This window comes from Leopardus geoffroyi, chromosome D2 (genome assembly GCF_018350155.1).
Source record: "Leopardus geoffroyi isolate Oge1 chromosome D2, O.geoffroyi_Oge1_pat1.0, whole genome shotgun sequence".
Classification (NCBI taxonomy): domain Eukaryota; kingdom Metazoa; phylum Chordata; class Mammalia; order Carnivora; family Felidae; genus Leopardus; species Leopardus geoffroyi.
In genome coordinates, this window is record NC_059334.1 from 71,806,182 (window position 1) to 71,823,322 (window position 17,141).

Below are 17,141 nucleotides of genomic sequence, written 5' to 3' on the forward strand. Positions count from 1 at the left end.
CAACTCTACCCAGATCAAACGGACCCAGGGTGGGACAGGCACTTTATCGTCTTCGGATGCACCTATTTGGTGTGAATATTCCCATCTCCTGGGTGGAGAGGAGCAAAACTGAACTGCTGCACAGATCTAGTAACCTCATTTCCAACCCATCAGGTCCTAGATGGAAAAACCCAATTCCAAAGCATTCTACTCAATCTGCTAAACCTCTGGCCATAAGCTCTTGGCCGTGACCTGTACTCAGCAGCAAGGACCCAAAGATGACTCCAGGTGTGTTCAGTTGCTGGAGACGACTAAAAAACTACTCAACTATCAGAAGCCAGCTCTACTGCCCCACGCTTATGTGGGGGTGGGTTACAAGCATCCCCGCCCCTCATGACAATGGCAAGTTGCTAATTACCACGACAGTTCTGATCAAAGGTAAGCTTTGGAGTCAAACGTAAGGGTGGCTGTTATAACAACCTCGGGGGCAAAGGATCTTGAACAACCCAACAATCAATAAGGAAAATGACTTCCCCATTGACTCCTCCACATGGGGTGGGTATGGCGGAGAGAAGTTCCTGTCCCCTCTTTCCAGAGGACACCGACTGACGTTCCGGTGTTGCCCTGGCAATGCCACGTTCTGCTCCAACTCAGATTTGTAGGCTTCTGGTATCAATAACACGCCAGAAGCAAACTCTTACAAATTCCCTTTCATGCCGATATCCCATTCTTCACTCCCCAAGATGAACTTTCTCGTATGTATCTTTCTGCTTGTGTGTGTTCCTGCTTAATGCGTACGGCTGTGTGAATGTTTACTGGCTGTCAATGCGACTGTCAGATGACCATTCTGCTTCTTACCTTTCACTTAGCGCTAGGTCTTAAAGATACATCTACGGTGCCGGATCGACATCTAATGCACTGCTTTTAGCGCTGGGTAATTTCTCTAGGGTTCCTGCCCTCATCATTCGCCTGTTCATTCTCCCCAGAGACACTGAGACTGCTTCCCATTCTCCACCAGCACAAATAATGCTGCAAAGATCACCTTCAGACCCTCCCTGTGTGGACCCGCTCGGAAATTCCTGCGTGTTCTGAGAACCCTAGGTAGCTTGCAGCCTCACACTCCGGCCAGTTTCCTGGGTGGTCATGTGGGTTGTCCCTGACCACTAAAGGAGCCCAAGCACTCCTTCAGATGCGCGTTTGCTTTGTGGAGGCTCCTTCACCCACAACCTGCCATTCGTAGCCTTTACTTGTCTTTATTTCCATTGCAGTGTCTGCCTTTTTCTGGTTGATCTGCAGGAGTTCGTTGTATGTTCTAAATGTTAGCCCCTGGCAGGTTTTAGACACTGTCCATCTCTCTCTCCTCTTTGCCAGCTGCATTAACTTTGTCCAGGATGTCCACTAAGGAACAGAAGCCCTTAACTTCGATGTAATCAAAACTCTCACAGGGGCGCCTGGGGGGGGCTCAGCTGGTTAAGCGTCCGACTTCAGCTCAGGTCATGATCTCACAGTTCGTGAGTTCGAGCCCCGCATCAGGCTCTGTGCTGACAGCTCGGAGCCTGGAGCCTGCTTCCGATTCTGTGTCTCCCTCTCTCTCTCCGCCCCACCCCCACTCTCTCTCCTTCAAGAATAAACATCAAACAAAAATCTTAAAAAAAAAAAAAAAAGAGGGGGGAAAAAAACTCTCCGAAAACTTGAGGACAGCAGCCATTTCTCAATCACACAATTCCAGTTTCTTGAACACTCACAGTATATATACCACCCATGGGGTGAGGTGCTCTGGACACAAAGAGGAACAATGGCTTTGACCCTTATAGAGTGTACAGCCTCCTGGGAATACAGACTTCTTGTCAACTATAGCATGGACACAAGGACGATGGCAGGTGGCACAGGTACAGTGAGCAGTTAAAGTCTTCAGGGGGTAAAGGCTGAGCGAGCCTTGACAGATAAGCTTGGCAGGCAGCCCTGAGGGGAGGACATCCAGGCCAACAGAACAGCAAAAGCACGAGTCCAATTTGGAAAACCACAAGGAATTCAGGAAGGGGTGAGGGGCGGCGGGGGGTGGGGCACACGACAAAGTGAGAATGGCCACAGAGGCTAGACAAACAGGAAGCGCCATGAAAAGGAGGAGCTCGGATTCTCTCCAGGGCAGTACAGGGGACAGCACCTCTCTCTCTCCCCGCAGCCGGTGACAGAGTGCCTTAGACACCATCTGCACTCAAAAGGGCAGGGTTCAGGGGCCTTAAGAAATCTGGGTCCACCTTCGCTACAGCAGCAATGTACTGAAATCTCAGAGAAACCCAAAGGCGGAATATTCTAGGAAGAAAAGGGTTCGTGAGCACCCAAGTTAAACTACCAAGGCGGACAAGAGACATCCACAGGACAGGTCCGGACCGTCCCGGATGGACTGAGGCCTTCCCTCCCTGGCCTCAGTTGGAAGCTGTTCCCGCTGCTGTTCTTGCCTTGACGAAAGTTCTCAGCCACGAAATTCCCCAATTGCCAAGTGTCCTCGTGCCGGAAATGTACCGCGTAAAGTCATTAGTGACACAGTGGAATCTTCCCCAAGACCCCGCCAGGACCTCTGCCAGCCAGCTGTTTCCTCTTGAATCTAAACCATTTTCACACTCAGTGATGGTAAATTTTTTAAGGGGGAAAAAAAAGCCATTTGTGGGGAATATTTTGTTCCAAGCTATGTAACTGCCCTTATTTTTTCCAGCCGGGGGAGAAATTGATATGCACAGACACATGGCAGCCAAGTATGAAGGCAGAGAGAGAAGGGTTGTTGTATGAGGTACAGTGAGGGAAGGGGTTAAAGGCATGGGGGCGGGGGGGGAGCAAGGTCAAGGTGTCAGGGCTGAATGAGCCTCGACAGATAAGCTTGGAGTCTAGAAATCACTCCACCCTAACAGTCTCTTGGCACTCTTGCTTTCTCTCTCCTGGCTGCCTCAGCCTCCCCAGGGCAGAAAAATACATCCTATTGGAAACCAGCAATCTTACCCTTGGAGGGCTTTAATAGCTTTAGGAAATGACAAGAAAATGGGGCTGATTGTCACTTGACATCCCCTCTCTGCTGACACAAACACACACACGCACGTCCCTCTCACGTCTGCTGTTTGTGAAGGGAAGGCACTTGTTAGCTTCCTCCCCCTTCACCATGGCCCTACCAGCTACATATATCTCGGGCCACAAGGATGTAAGGGGCGGAGGAAGCCAGACCCCAAGATCAGGGTCCCCTACCTTCCTCCAACCCACCAAAGGGGTCCTCCAACACCACCCGTGAGACCACTTTTGCTCTGAGACAACTCCCAACCCTGTTGTTACGGAAAGATAATCAAGTGCCTAAAGCCATCTACACACTCTAGAGGTCCGCTGCTTAGGACAAGAGGCCCCTGCCTGCCAGCTGCTATGCCCGTGTCAGGAGTCCAGCCACACTGGAGAACTGAGGCAGAGAGTGACCTGTGCACAGACTCGCGCCTGATCCCCACAGAGTGTGGGCTGCTGGGGTGCTGTCACAGTCAACATCTGGGTACCTCTCTGCAAACTTGAATGCACCGGGGCCCTTACCTTGGGGTCAGAGGAGAAAAAAACCCACACACCAAGAGATCCACCAATCAACCAGAGTCCCAAAGACTCTTTCAGCCCGAGTGGAGACGTGGAGGGTGAGGGCACGGGAGGGAGTTGTGCTTCAGAGGTTTCTGATCTCAACGGCCGTAGATTAAATTCTCTGAGAACAAGACGGCCTTTCCCCACTCTCAAGGGAACCAGTGCGTGGCCAGCCGGGAGCGACACCTGGATCCCATAACTCTTGGGGATGTGCTCCCAGCCTGAACTGTTTACAATTACACACACCAAACCAACATCAGCTGGGCGGGGAATGGACGCCTGCCCACGGAGAAGCCAGGAGGTCAATGGGAAAAAATGATTGTAGTCAATGCTGAGCCTTCATGTTTGGATCCTTTATCCAAACCGCCGCGATGTTCTCATGCCCCCGCCCTGTGCAGACACCAGGGCCTCCTCTGATCCTCATTTCCAGGGAGCTTGGGGTGGCAGTGGGAGGAGCCCCCACCCCTTGGAGGTTAGCCGAACACAGGGCTATTTAAGGACCCACAGAGGGAGGGTAAGAATGTTCTTTCCCGGGAATCGCTAACGTGCACTCGGCCAGGTGGGATGGCTGGCAAGATCCCAGGGTTAGCAAATGGCTTGGAGAAGGTGGCCTTCTTTGCATTAGGCCATATGGAATGACACTTCCTAGGGCCTGATGAAACACCAGGGGCTATGCTGAACAGATTTTCACTTTGGCTTCCTCGTCCAGGAAGGAATGAGATGCTCTTTGGCAGAGAGCAAGCCCCACTTTCCCTACCCTGACTCTGAGGTCATCGGCTCCCCCTGGGGAAGCCCAGGATTCTAGCCATGGCTACTTGAAATGAAAGCCCGACACTACTAGAGACCTGGGGTCAAGGGGAGGCTCGTTCTTTCTGGGTCTTTCTGGCCTCAGGTTCTCAGGGGGAATCCCTCTTCTAAACTCAAGACTCAGGAGACCTGAACAGAATTGTCAGGAAAAAAAAGAAAGAAAGTGGCAGAAAGTCAAGAGGAGAGAATGCGGGTATGAAAGAAGATGGCGGGGCGGCGAGGCGAAAAGAGAGAGAGAGAGAGAGAGAGAGAGAGAAGGCTGCATGTCCAGGTGTAGGAGCAAGCCTGGGTGCAGCACCCAAGAGGGGTCTCGGAGCACCAAACACTCACACTTGCCCTTGATGGTTCTGTCATTAACCCGACCCACTCTGTCACAGGCTGACTTCCAGGGCATCTGGGATACACGGACCTGAACTTCAATGGGCTTCCATGGTCGCCAGTGGCACACGCGCCTCACCTAGCTCAAGTGCCTGCAGTGGCTCTCTCGGGAGATCCTCGAGAGCTCCAGACACCAGAAGATGTCACAGTCCAGCTATACTGCAGACAACTGTACTCGACCCTCACATACGCCACGATCCTCAGCCGCAATCCCAGAGGTACCGACTACAGGGACCCCACCTCTAAAACCTGCTAGAAGACGCACAATCCAACTCTACCATGACTATCATGGACCAGCCGCACCGCATTAGGCATTCGAGCAGCAGGGGTGAGGTTGTCGGGTACTTGCCATTTCAACCCAAGATCTGGCACGTCCACACCCTTTAGTCCCTCCCACTTGTACTAGAGAGGATGCTATAAAAGGCCGGACAATACAAAGGGCAGTAGGGTGGTGACCATCTCAAGCCCATAAGGAGCCTGGGATTGTAACTGAGAACATTCACCCCTTGTGGACCCAACACCATAGAGATGAAGAGTTGTCCCTTACTAACTACCACCCAATAGGTCTAACTTACCACCCAATAGGTCCCAACCCCGATATCAAGGATCCCAAGCACCCCAGCAGAGTTCCTTCCAAAAGGACCATATTTGAATTTTAGTAAATCAGCTCAGTATGTTCCAGGACTGTGGGTATTAAATAAGTCAGTGAAATCTCCAAACAATAAGCTCATTCAACACAATCTCTTTTTCTCCCCCCATCTGGGGACTTGAATATAGTCAACATGAATAAATCCTGTTGTGTAAAAACTGGGGGAGAAAAAAAAAAAACAACAACGAGGGTGGAGGATGGAAGGAAATGGCAGGATTCCCACTTGCTGGTCTAACAGGGAGGCTAAGAGAGTCCCCACAACCCAAAAGGATGCTAGCGTGCCGGGGGAGCCCTGGGGAGATGGCAGTTAACAGTCTGCAGTCCAGGTAAGGAAGTTATTCGGAATTTCCCCACCCATGCATTCCCAGGTTCTCCTCTGCAGCCTTCCCATTCGTGTACTCAAACTAGAAGTGAGCCCTTCGGCTGCCCCAAATCTAGCCCCTTCCTAGACGGACCCGCCATAAGCCAGGCCTGGCCCTGTATCAGGGACGTTTCACTTCAAATATGTACAAAACTTATTTCCTGCCTCTTCCCCTCCCCCTCCAGTGTCCCCCAACAAAGTCAAGACAATTAGAACTAAGGGCTGCCCCCCAAATTCTTCCTGAATACCCCAAGAACAGGCGGGAACAGAACTCCCCTTGCACAGGCCGAGTGGCTTGGATAGATTTGTGACAGAGAGTTGCACGTGTGAAGTTCTCCTGTGTAATTCATGGTTGAAAGTGAGCTACGCCCATATGGTCCTTGCGGATGGAAGTCCTATAGCCTTTCAACACACTGCACTTAAGAAAGATGAGAAGACACAGGTTCAGCTACCCAAGTCCTAGATCCAGACACAGTTCACCTGAAGAACAAGCCAATTCACGTTTTTGATTAAAAAAAAAAAAAAAGGCAACCACCACAATCTTCAGATGCCATTAGGACCCCCAGAGCAATAGTCTTCCATTGTTGTGGTATTCCGCACCCCATCTCGTGGACTGGGGCAGGAAGGGCTGGTGACATCTGCTCTTCCTATAGGAGGCTTTCCCCTGTCTGGAATCATCTGGGACTAGGTGCAGTATTTTGCTACATCGTGGGTTCTCCCTGCCTCAAAATCATCCCTCGCTAGCACGGGCAAGCAGGGCTTCCAAAACCAAAAAGTCAGCCAGGAAGTAATTATGGTGCAGACTTGGGTACTCCAATTCCAATTCAATAACTTTATTGGTGAGGGACGGGGCGGGGAAAGACTTTCAGAAAGGGTGCCCAGTTCAATACATTAGATCCGTGTCTGTAGCAACAGAGTTCCCAGGGTGGAAGCCTGGAGCTCATGCTTCACTATTCCATGACCCTCTTGGGCTCGTCTGCTGCCTGGGTTTTAGGAAAACCGCTTTTCCTTTTCGCTAACTAGAGGGAGATCCCCCACCCTCGCGCTGCCTGGACCTGATGGAAAAGTCTCTTGCATTTAGGATGCTGTCAAGCAGTCCATCCTTTTTGTTTTCTACCAAAATTCTTTTTTTTTTTTTCAACGTTTATTTATTTTTGGGACAGAGAGAGACAGAGCATGAACGGGGGAGGGGCAGAGAGAGAGGGAGACACAGAATCGGAAACAGGCTCCAGGCTCTGAGCCATCAGCCCAGAGCCCGATGCGGGGCTCGAACTCACGGACTGCAAGATCGTGACCTGAGCCGAAGTCGGACGCTTAACCGACTGCGCCACCCAGGCGCCCCTCTACCAAAATTCTTCACCCCTTCTGCTGTACCTCCCTCCAGATTGCCGCGGCCATGAAAACACGGAGACCTCGGATTCTGTTTACCGCCCGCGATGGCCCAGGGGGCACTCAACAGAGCCTCTGTCTCGCACCACAGCATCGTGAACCACTAGCGTTTGTTTTAAAGTCGGCTTCCTGAAGGTGTCATTTACACACGGGGAGAAAAAAAAAAAAAAAATTGTCCCGCTAACTGCACAGGTCTGAGTTTTCACACACGCCTGGAGCTGTGGACTCTCCACCGCCGTAAAGATTTGAAACGTAAAGATCTCTACCATTCCAAAAATTTCCCACATACCCCTCTGCGGTCAACCCCTCCCCCCTCCCCCGGCCACTACGGACGGGTTTTCTTTCCCGGCAATTTTGCCTTTTCCAGAAAGTCACGTACGTGGGAATCATACAGCGCGCGAGACTTTTGAGTCTGGCTACTTTCACTTAGCACACGGGTATGTACCTTAGGTACGAACTGCTGGGTTTTTAAGCTTTGGACTTCCGCTTTCTTGCCAAAGACATGGAATGATTGGCTGTAGCTTATCTTTGCCATGGAGGAACCAAATTCTGGATTCAGGGCCTTTTAATAAAGCAGAGGCCTGGGAACAGGATGACCTCCCAGCTCCATCCACCCAGAACGGAGGGGTTTCCTGGGACTTGGGGCTTTCAGCGGCAAAACCAGGCAAGTCCCACGCGAACCAGGAGAGTTGGTCCCTCTCCTTGGGACCGCCACCGCCGAAGGCAGGGCCGCACATACGCCCCGCTCAGAGGCCTCGGCCAGCAGGTTGGTCTCTCTGACGTGACAGCTGACCGACTGTCCTTCTTGGGTTTAATTGCAAGCAGAAGGCCAATTTGCAATCTGCTGGGCTGAGCCCCTGCACAGGGCTCCCGCTCCCACAGGCCTGCAGCTGTCTTTGAAGTCTCCGCGAGGGCTCAAGGAAGTGGGAAGAGAACTCAGGGGTCTGTTCAGAAGACAGCAGAGCCCCGTGGCTGTTGGTGCTGCACCCTCCCCACGCCTCCCTGGAATGTGTGACGCTCACAGAGAGATGGGACGTGAAGGTGCTCTGGGCTCGTTCTCCTTCTGCTCCGGGCCAGTGCAATGCGCCCAGGGTAATGCCGGCTCCTAATTTTTCTACACATTCTCCCTGCTCCTCCCTCGCAGCGGGGTTTTTTTGTTCGTTGTGAGACTAACCAGGGAGGAGGTGAGAGAGCCAAGGCATAGAAAACTAGTATAAAAAGCTCGAAGTATCTAAAGGTTTCTTCTACGTAAACTGAGACATCAGAGGAAAGGCAGGCACGGCCGCGATGTGGCTCCACGCACGAAGCTTAAGGAGGCGCAATTCCGTGCCCACCGCCTTTCCAGCCGGTTCGAGAGAAATACACAGATGGTCCTCTCGAAGCAGCTAGGCTCCCTGGGCACCGGTTGAGCATCCCCAACTCAGAGCTCCCAGTAGCTCGGGCAGAGCCGGCTGTGAGGAACGCCCAACACATGCACAAGAAGGCAGGAATCGGTGGGGTCACAACCATGCCACAGAGGTCTTCGGGTGGCTGCTCCCCCAGACTTATTTAACGTTGCCTCTTCTCAAAACGCTTCCCAGCAGCTCTGACAATTCATCCCACCAAGCAGCCTGTGAGGCAGGTTAGTGATCATTATCCTCACTCGTACAGACGAGGGAACGAGGCCCAGAGAGAGGGATTAAGTGACTTGCCCAAGGTCGCGCAGCGAGTTAGTGGCAAAGGCCGGGTTAGAATCCCGAGCCCCAGAGCGCCCAGGCCAGAGCTCAGCTCCACAAGACCCCTCGGCCATCGGTCCAGAGCATGGACAGAACCAGGTCTGCGCCCTCGGGAGCCCTGGAGGCCAGGTGAGCGGCTGCAGCGGGCACAGGCGGGCTCATACTCACAAGCAGAAACCTGCAGGATCCTTCTCTGTACCACCAGACAGCAACACCCCTGTGCTGGAACAGACAGAAATAAGGCTCAAGTCGGGAAAGCCAAGGGCCACCAGGGTGGGCTTATGTCTCCGCTGCTGGAATGCAGCTTTGGGATTTTGCTTCGTAACATGGAAGAATGCGTGTTCCTGTTGCCTGGAATTCATTCATTCACCCACTCCCCAGTTATGCCCCAGGCACCTGTGTGCTGGCCCTGCACCAGGGGCTGGGGGGAGGGACGCCGGGAGGGGAAAGATAAGATCCCTGTCTTGAAGGTGTTCAGTCTAATAGACGAAACAGGCATATAAGGCGACATGACGTTAATTCATCAAATATTTGCTGGGTGCCTATGATGTACCAGGTGCTAATACGGCTCTCCCTCAAGTCATTCAGGAACACAGAGGGAATCAAGGGAGGCTTCCCGGAAGAGGAGGCAGGTGGATGAGGTCCCGAAGACTGAGGAGAGTTTCACTGAGCAACTCGTCCCTTCCGGGCTAAAGGGACACAGATAAGGAAGGGGTCTGAAATGGCTTTGAGTACTTCTTTCTTTTTGTTTTCTGCCAAGATTTTATTTAAACTTAAGTTAGTTAACATATAGTGTAGTATTGGTCTCGGGAGGAGAATTTAGTGATTCATCACTTACACATAACACCGAGTGCTCATCCCAACAAGTGCCCTCCTTCATGCCCACCACCCACTTAGCCCATCCCCCCCCCCCCCCCCCCCCGTCTCCCCTCCGGAGTACTTCTAGATAAACTCTTGCTGTTCGTAGAACAGGAATTCCACCCTTTCGAAACTCCGTTCCCAGGGATGTTGTATCCCGCTTGACTTTGAATTGTTGCTTAATCTCTTTAGACCTCAGTTGACCTGTCTGTCAAATGGGAGTGAAGAATCCTCTGTTTGAGAGGGTGGCCCCGGCCTTCCCTAACAATCTCTGGCGAAGCGTTCGCACAAAAGTCCTTGAGAAACAAATTCCTCACGTGGCCAATGGCATTCTCTTTCCCACTGTCTGCTGCTCTCGGCTCTTGCCAGGAAATTGATTTTATTTATAAGAATCACAACCCTACGCTGACCTTTGTTGGGCTACCCACAGTCCCTCCCTCATTTCCCTCTCCTAAAGACACATCCTCCCTCCAAAGATTCCTCAGTGACCACAGAGCAACTAGGACTGAAGAGCGCTCGGAAAGGCAGATGGACAAACACTAGACCCTATTTTCTAGATGGGGAAACTGAGGCCTGGAGAGCTCAGTGACTCATCCAAGGAACCAGAATGCATGGGTCTCCCCATTCCCAAGCCACTGCTTTCTACATGACACCATAACCACTTCCTGCCTCTGCCTGGACAGACACGCCACCCTGCCTCAGCTGGGGGGGTGGGGGGGAGTCTCCCTTCTCTGAATGGCAGAAGCCTTTAGAGAAACATTTCCCATCATTAAAGGGATTTGCAAGAAAACTGGCACAGCTTCCTTAGCTTTGAAGCTTCTTGGCCCCTCCTGGCCCTTTAATTGTGCTTGGATCCAGCCCAGTTCCCAGAGCTCCTACCCCTTTAGAAGAGGGGAAGGGCCCACAGCAGAATTCCCGCCACCCAGCCTGGCCCGTCAGCACCACAGGTGACCCCTCAGTATTTCTGTTTCAGACCATTTCATTGCCAAAGCATCAAGGGCTCCCACACAAAGAGCTTCAAAGCCACAAGGGCTCAGGGTCAAGTGCAACCACGAGCAAACCCCAAGCTTAGGACTGTGCAGTATCACTTGTGAGACTGTTTTGAAGCAGTGTTCCCACCGCCTTTCGAGCCTATAATAGCTTAAGGTGAATTACGTTCGATTTCTGGAGGTATCACAGATTTGGCGAAAGCACATCACATGAGTATGGAGGGTGTATCAGTCTTATTCCCTACGTGCTTTTAATTTTCCAGGTGAAGAAGGGCTATGTATACAATGTACGTATAACTACTTATCTTTTTTCAGTGATTCTCAATTTTGGCTGCGTGTCAGAATCCCCTGTCGACCTGAGCTGCACGCCTAGATCAACTGAATCAGAATATCTTGAGTAGGGCCTACATATCCCCCTTTTTTTTTTTAAGGTCCCCTGATGGTTCCTAAGGATAAGAACCACTGCTTTACGCAAAGCTTCAACAGGGAAAAACCTGAGTTCCTAGGCATAAAAAAAAAAAAAAAAGAAAAGAAAAAAAAGACATCCAGATGATTCCTCTGAAAGTGACATGAATATTATCAATCCGTCCATCTCTCTTAACTGATTTTTCTTTCTCAGACCTTCCCTGACCACAGATCCCAGTTTAAGCTTTCATGTGTTTTTATTTTTTCTTTAATGTTTTTATTTATTTTTGAGACAGAGAGAGACAGAGCATGAGCAGGGGAGGGGCAGAGAGAGGGGGAAGACACAGAATCTGAAGCGGGCTCCAGGAGCTGAGCTGTCAGGACAGAGCCCGACACGGGGCTCGAACTCACGGAGTGTGAGATCATGACCTGAGCTGAAGTCAGACGCTTAACCGACTGAGCCACCCAGGCGCCCCAAGCTTTTGTGTGGTTTTACTGGCTTGACTCTTCACTGCTCATCCCTACCTTGCGGTACCTTAGGAAACACATATGCCCTCTCCTGGGAATCAGGTGATCTGACTCAGAAGCAAACAAACAAAAACAGAAAAAGAGCGATTACACCTTCAACCAATGACTGTGATCCAAATTAAAGTGAATAGCTCAAGCGTGACAGCTTGGATCCAAGTATGATGCAAATTCAGGAAGCTTCCTCGGGACGGTTCCAAGTGCAATCCACAGATAGTAGGTCAGTCACATTTGGCCCTGGACACGCTTACCAGCTGGAAGAGCAGTAGAAACCAGAATTCTTGACCACATGCTGTGAGTTCAGCCAATGCCCTCCCCCCCCCCCCAATCACAGTGATCCAAGGGTGCCCTTATGAGAGTCATAAATATGGAAACATCCAAGGATGGGAGCCTTTTCAAGGGACCCTGTGGATGCTGGCACTGCTTACACAACACCAAAGAGATTCATACACAAGAAACAGCAACTCTACCAACATTTTTTATGAGAACTCTTATAAAAGCTCCATCTCTGGGAGACACCCCTGCAGCGTCTTCTCACAATCCCTGCCCTTTGCTTTTGCTGGAGAGAGCCATGGCTATCTAAACAAAATGGCTTAGATGGGATGGGGGAAAAGTTTGGAAATGTTTCTGTAAGAGAGGCTGACATTCCAACGACTCTTCAGCTCCAGACCTCCCTTTACATCCTACAAAACAATGGAAAATCAGCCCCGAGTCTAAAAATGACAGGCTAGGGTTGGAGGATGTACAATAGGTAACACACACGCTAGGGAACACGGAGAACAATTTCTCCCAAGTCAACTGCTTTGTAAGACTTAACAAATGAAAGAAAACACTCTGAGAATCTGGCCACAGCAACGAGGCATTCTGCCTGTTTGGGAGAGCTCAAAATTGGGAAGTCAGAAACACAGAATGAGGCATTTCAGTGACAAAATTTGAAAGTGTTGCGAGAATTCTTCTTTATAATGTTTATATATTTCAAGAACCCACGTAAATCTTGCTTTTCCATTTAACTTTGTTGTTAAAAAGATACCTAGTCATCCCACAATGATTCAATCTTACCTTAAAGACAAAAACTGCCCTCAATGTCTGATGAGCATGAGACAACTACGGATTCCCGTTAGAGTTGCCCTGGTTAATCTGAGATTTGGCCCGCACACGTCATTTTTCAATAAGAGTTCAAAGCACAGGTTAAAAGAACGGGGATTTCTACATCCCTGGGGTGGGGGTGGGGGGGCGGAATCCCTGAATTCTGCAGCTGAAAGGTGTAGTTAGTAAACATATCCGGATTCACTGGTGAGGCCTGAAGACTTTCTCCAGAGTGGAACACTAAAAGATGAGTTGGATTAGCCTATGCAATCCAGATAATTCTCAAATGTTTCCATCCACTTATCACTCTCTGAGTTACTGCAAAATCAGGCAGATACATGTGTTACCAAAAACATCAACACTCTGAACTGGAAACTAAGTGTCCTTCAGTTGGCAAAAACCCCTGATACTCCAGGGTGGGAGCTCCAGGATTTTAAGCTCACAAGAGAAAGAAGTAACTAAGAAGACTTTCTTAGGTCAAGGGCCAAGTCAAAAGCTATTAATGCAAAAAGCTTCTGATAATAACGGGGCATTTAGAAAGAAGACCCCAAATGGTATAATATGCCCTAACTTAGGTTACTGTGCTAATTTGAGGAAGCAGCTTGCTCCAGGGACCTTCATCCTGCAGCTGGCAACCCTTCATTTCACAATTCAGATACGGCACATGCCGAAGTAAGAGGGACCTCAGAGGCCCGACACTTCCAACTCAAGCCCTGAATTCTCTGTGAGGGTCCCTCCCAAAGGGCCGAGGGGAGGGGGGAGGCAGAGTGGGAGAGGGAGTAGCAAACTTCCATTTTACAAAGAGAGGGGCCGTGGCTTCAAGTGTTCTGAGAGTGCATAAGGACGCATTCAGTCATCTCGGCACAAAACTGACGTGATCTCAGCAGAATTTGGGAGGAAAAAAAAAAAAAAAACAAAAAACACCAAAAAAACCCCACCAGTCCGTTAGAAATGTGATAGAGGCTCCAGGGAGGGTTCACAGACAGAAACCAAAGGTTGCCCATTAATTTAACCCTGTCCCCCCCCCCCCCAAGCCGGCTTCCCGTGGCCTTGGCAAAGACCCTTTCTTTCTGCGTGAGGTGCAGCCTAGAATTTAAATCTTTTACCCCCACCTGTAACCAGGTGACCCAGATTGAGAAAAAAGCAGTGGGAAAAATCAAAAGCTAGGCACGACTAGCTGAGGGAACTAAAGCCGGTCCCAGAAGGTTCCTTTATGTCATGTCAGAAATGAGAAACCACTGGGAATGAGATTCCTTGGGAATCTGAGCATTTTCCTTTATTACCCTTTCCCAGGGGAAATAAATATAGAAACAGTATTTCCTCTCGCAGGTTTGGCAGGGACGAGGCCAGGGCTGGGAGGTGCAAGAGGCTGAAATGAAAGGCGGGGGGTGTAAGGGGCGTCCGCGGCGTCCCGCTTAAGGGGTAACTCTTTAAGAAAAGCTCTTTAATCCTTGGCTTCTAGACTCCAGCCTCGGGGCTCCGAGCACTGGTGCGAGCCGGGCTGCGGGCACGACCCGGGCCGTCCCGCCCACCAGGGTTTGGCCAAGATCCCCGCCCTTGGCCAAATCCAAAACATGCCCAGCTGCGCGCTGGGCTAAACCCTCTCAGGCCCGGACGCCTCCGCGCGCTCCACCTGCCGGGCATCCCGTGCGCCCCCCACCCCCAGCCCCGCACTTCCCCCGACCCCTGGCTGGGGATGGAAACGGCTCGGAGACAGACGGTTACCTGGGCGGCCGAAGGACGGGGAGGGAGTGGAGCTGCGAGCCCACCCCACCCCCAAGCGCATCCCCGCGCAGGCTCCTCGCTGGGGTCCGCGGGCAGCCCTCCACTCCGGCAGGCGCCCGGGCGAGACGACCCAACGACTTGCTCCTCTGCCCCCAAGCCGCGCGGCGCCGTTGCCAATTCACTCGGGGCCTCCTTGGCCCCGGCATCTTTCCCGGGCGGCCGGGACTTGAGAGGTGGGTCGCCAAGCGCACCCTCGCTCCTCCAACAGGTGAAAGGCCTCGCCACGCCGACCCCGCCCTCCGCGCCGGGGAGGGTCCGAGAGCCCCGGCCGCGGCCACCGCCTAGGAGGCCCCTCTCGGGGCCCGCGGCGCCGCCGTCGCCCGGGTCTCCGGCCCAGGTTCGGGCTGGACGGGCGCAGCCGGCTCTGCCCACCTGAGTCCCGGCGGGAAGCGAGGCGCCAACGGCGCAGCAACCCCCCCCCCCCCCCCAGCCCTCCTCGCGGCGCAACAGTGGAGTGCGTGCGCGCCGCGCCGGGACCCGCGCCCTCACCTTTGTACCGCTCCATCGGGGCCCCGGCGTGCGCTCCCGGCCGCTGGGCTCCGGCGCTGCGCTGTCGGCGCTCGGCTCCGCGCCCGGGCCGCCGCGCTGGCCCCTCCCCGTGAGGTCACGCTCGCCGCCGGACCTCCTGGCGCTCGGACCCCGTCCCCGCCCGGCGCGCCGCCCCCGCGGGGGAACTCCGCTGCCGAGCCCCCGCAGCGCCCAGGTCTGTGCGCGCCCCGGGCCCTGCTCCCCGCCCGCGGCCGCCCGGCAGTTCCTTCTCGTCCGGGACCCGGGGGCGGCGGCAGGGCGCAAGACTCGGCTGTGCCCAAACCCTGGGAGAGGTTCTGGCGAGCCCGAGGGGCGGGCTGGGGCGGGCCTACGAGAGCCGTTCTTCCAACCGCGGGGCTGCAAACCCACTGCCCGGAGGAGGAGACCGAGGTCGAACCCCGGAGGCAGAGGCGTGCCTAGAACGCCTCGCTCTTGACCGCGGGGCCAGCGCGCTAAAGCCTCGGCTTCCTCGAGGGGCGACCGGCGCATGGGGGTGGGGACACCCGAGCCCTGTCCCCGCGCCTGACCCCCCCGGTTCTTGGAGAATCGCTTCAACCCTCTAGCAACCTCCCCGGGCAGCCGCTGCCGGTCGCGCACACAGGAGGGCGTCTGAAAATGCCTACTTGCCGCCTTCTACCCGGGGCCCAGGTTTCCCCGGAGCAGTTGTTCCAGACTCTCGTGAGGACTAGAATTCCTAGAGCCGCCTGGACAAGTCCGGGAACACCTGACCGCCCGGGAGGGATGGTATCTGTTGCACAGGCGCTCGTCCACCCGTGGCTCTAACCACCCTGCGCCGCTGCCACCGGGCGCCACGCTGCTGTCCCTCCAGTCTCTCAACCTCATCTGCACCCAAAGGAGAGCCATGTTCTTTAAACTTCTCGATTTCTCTTTAAAATCTCAATCACAGTATACGCAGGATGCCTGGAGTTTCAACCTGTCTCCCCCCACTTTCCTGAAGGAACATTAAAAACGATTTGTTGTGGGGGCGCCTGGGTGGCTCAGTTGGTTAAGTGTCCGACTTTTGCTCAGGTCATGATCTCACGGTTGGTGGGTTCGAGCCCTGCGTCCGCTTCACTGTGGTCAGTGCAGAGCCTGCTTCGGATCCTTTGTCCCCCACCTTTCTCTCTCTGCCCCTCCCCTGCTCATGCTCTCTCTCTCTCTCTCAAAAATAAATAAATAAATGTTAAAAATAATTGTTATTATTTTTGAAAAGATTCCTTAAATCTCAGAACAGAAGATTCAGCTCCGACTTTTGGAGACCTTTTGCCCCCGGCAGTCTTAGAAATATGTTTCTTAGTTGCATTAGCTGCTAACATCCACGGAGCCCTCCCCATAAGCCCGGCATGCCCTTTGGGGCTGTACAGGCACTGCCTTTAATTTTCCCAATAATTCTGTGATGTGGGGATTCTTATTATTTATATCATGTAGTTGAGGAAACTGAAGTTTACAGAGGTTAAACAACTTGCCCAAGGTCACACAGTTAGAACAAACAAAAAAAGAACAGAGCAGGATTTAAACCCGGGTCTGCTGCTTCCAGACGGTTGTTCACCAAGCTTTCCTGGCACTCATAGGAAGGGCCAGGCCGTCTTTACCAGCTTGTGGAGCACACAGCCAGGTGAACAGGGTCCATAGCGGGCCAGGTAGATGCTCTGATAAGGCACAAGGGATTCTGGGAACCCTAGTGGAGGGAGCTGAACCAGCCTGGAGAAGCCTTGCACGTCCTAGGAGGGGGAGATGGCTGCGTGGATCTTCAAAGATGGATTGGAGCTAGTGAGGTGACAGGAGAGGCAGAGTGAGTGCAGCCTTCCAGGCAGAAAGGACAGTGAGGACAAAGGCAGGGAAGTGAGCCACTTCAGGACCACAGTTCTCTGTCGCTGAAGCCACAAAGGTGAAGCCAGGAGTGGAAACTGGAGAGGTGGGCACAGACCTGCTTGAGGGCCCCAAAGACAGAGTAATCTGAAAACCAAAGGCCTGGGCAGCACTGACAAGTGACGGTGCCCCAGGGGCCGGGGGAGGCTGAGCGGAAAGTGGCGTGCAGGAGGCGGTTGCACCAGCCCGCTGCTAAGTCACTGGGACGCTGCAAACCC

General features: G+C 52.9%; 1 protein-coding gene across 7 annotated transcripts in view; it reads right to left on the minus strand.

Moving 5' to 3' along the window:
* The window catches only part of AFAP1L2 (actin filament associated protein 1 like 2), a 100,378-nt gene extending 85,008 nt beyond the window's left edge, over positions 1-15,370 (minus strand). The window contains exons 1-2 of one of the 7 annotated variants that reach the window (XM_045439010.1): positions 15,016-15,370; positions 9,047-9,100 (exon numbers count right to left, since the gene is read on the minus strand). In XM_045439010.1, the coding sequence (XP_045294966.1) occupies positions 9,047-9,100; positions 15,016-15,031 (70 nt within the window). In that variant the 5' untranslated portion in view covers positions 15,032-15,370. The remainder of the gene's footprint in view (positions 1-9,046; positions 9,101-15,015) is intronic. The other 6 variants (XM_045439008.1, XM_045439014.1, XM_045439009.1 and 3 more) reach the window with 6 other exon arrangements.
* Positions 15,371-17,141: the final 1,771 nt, after the last annotated feature.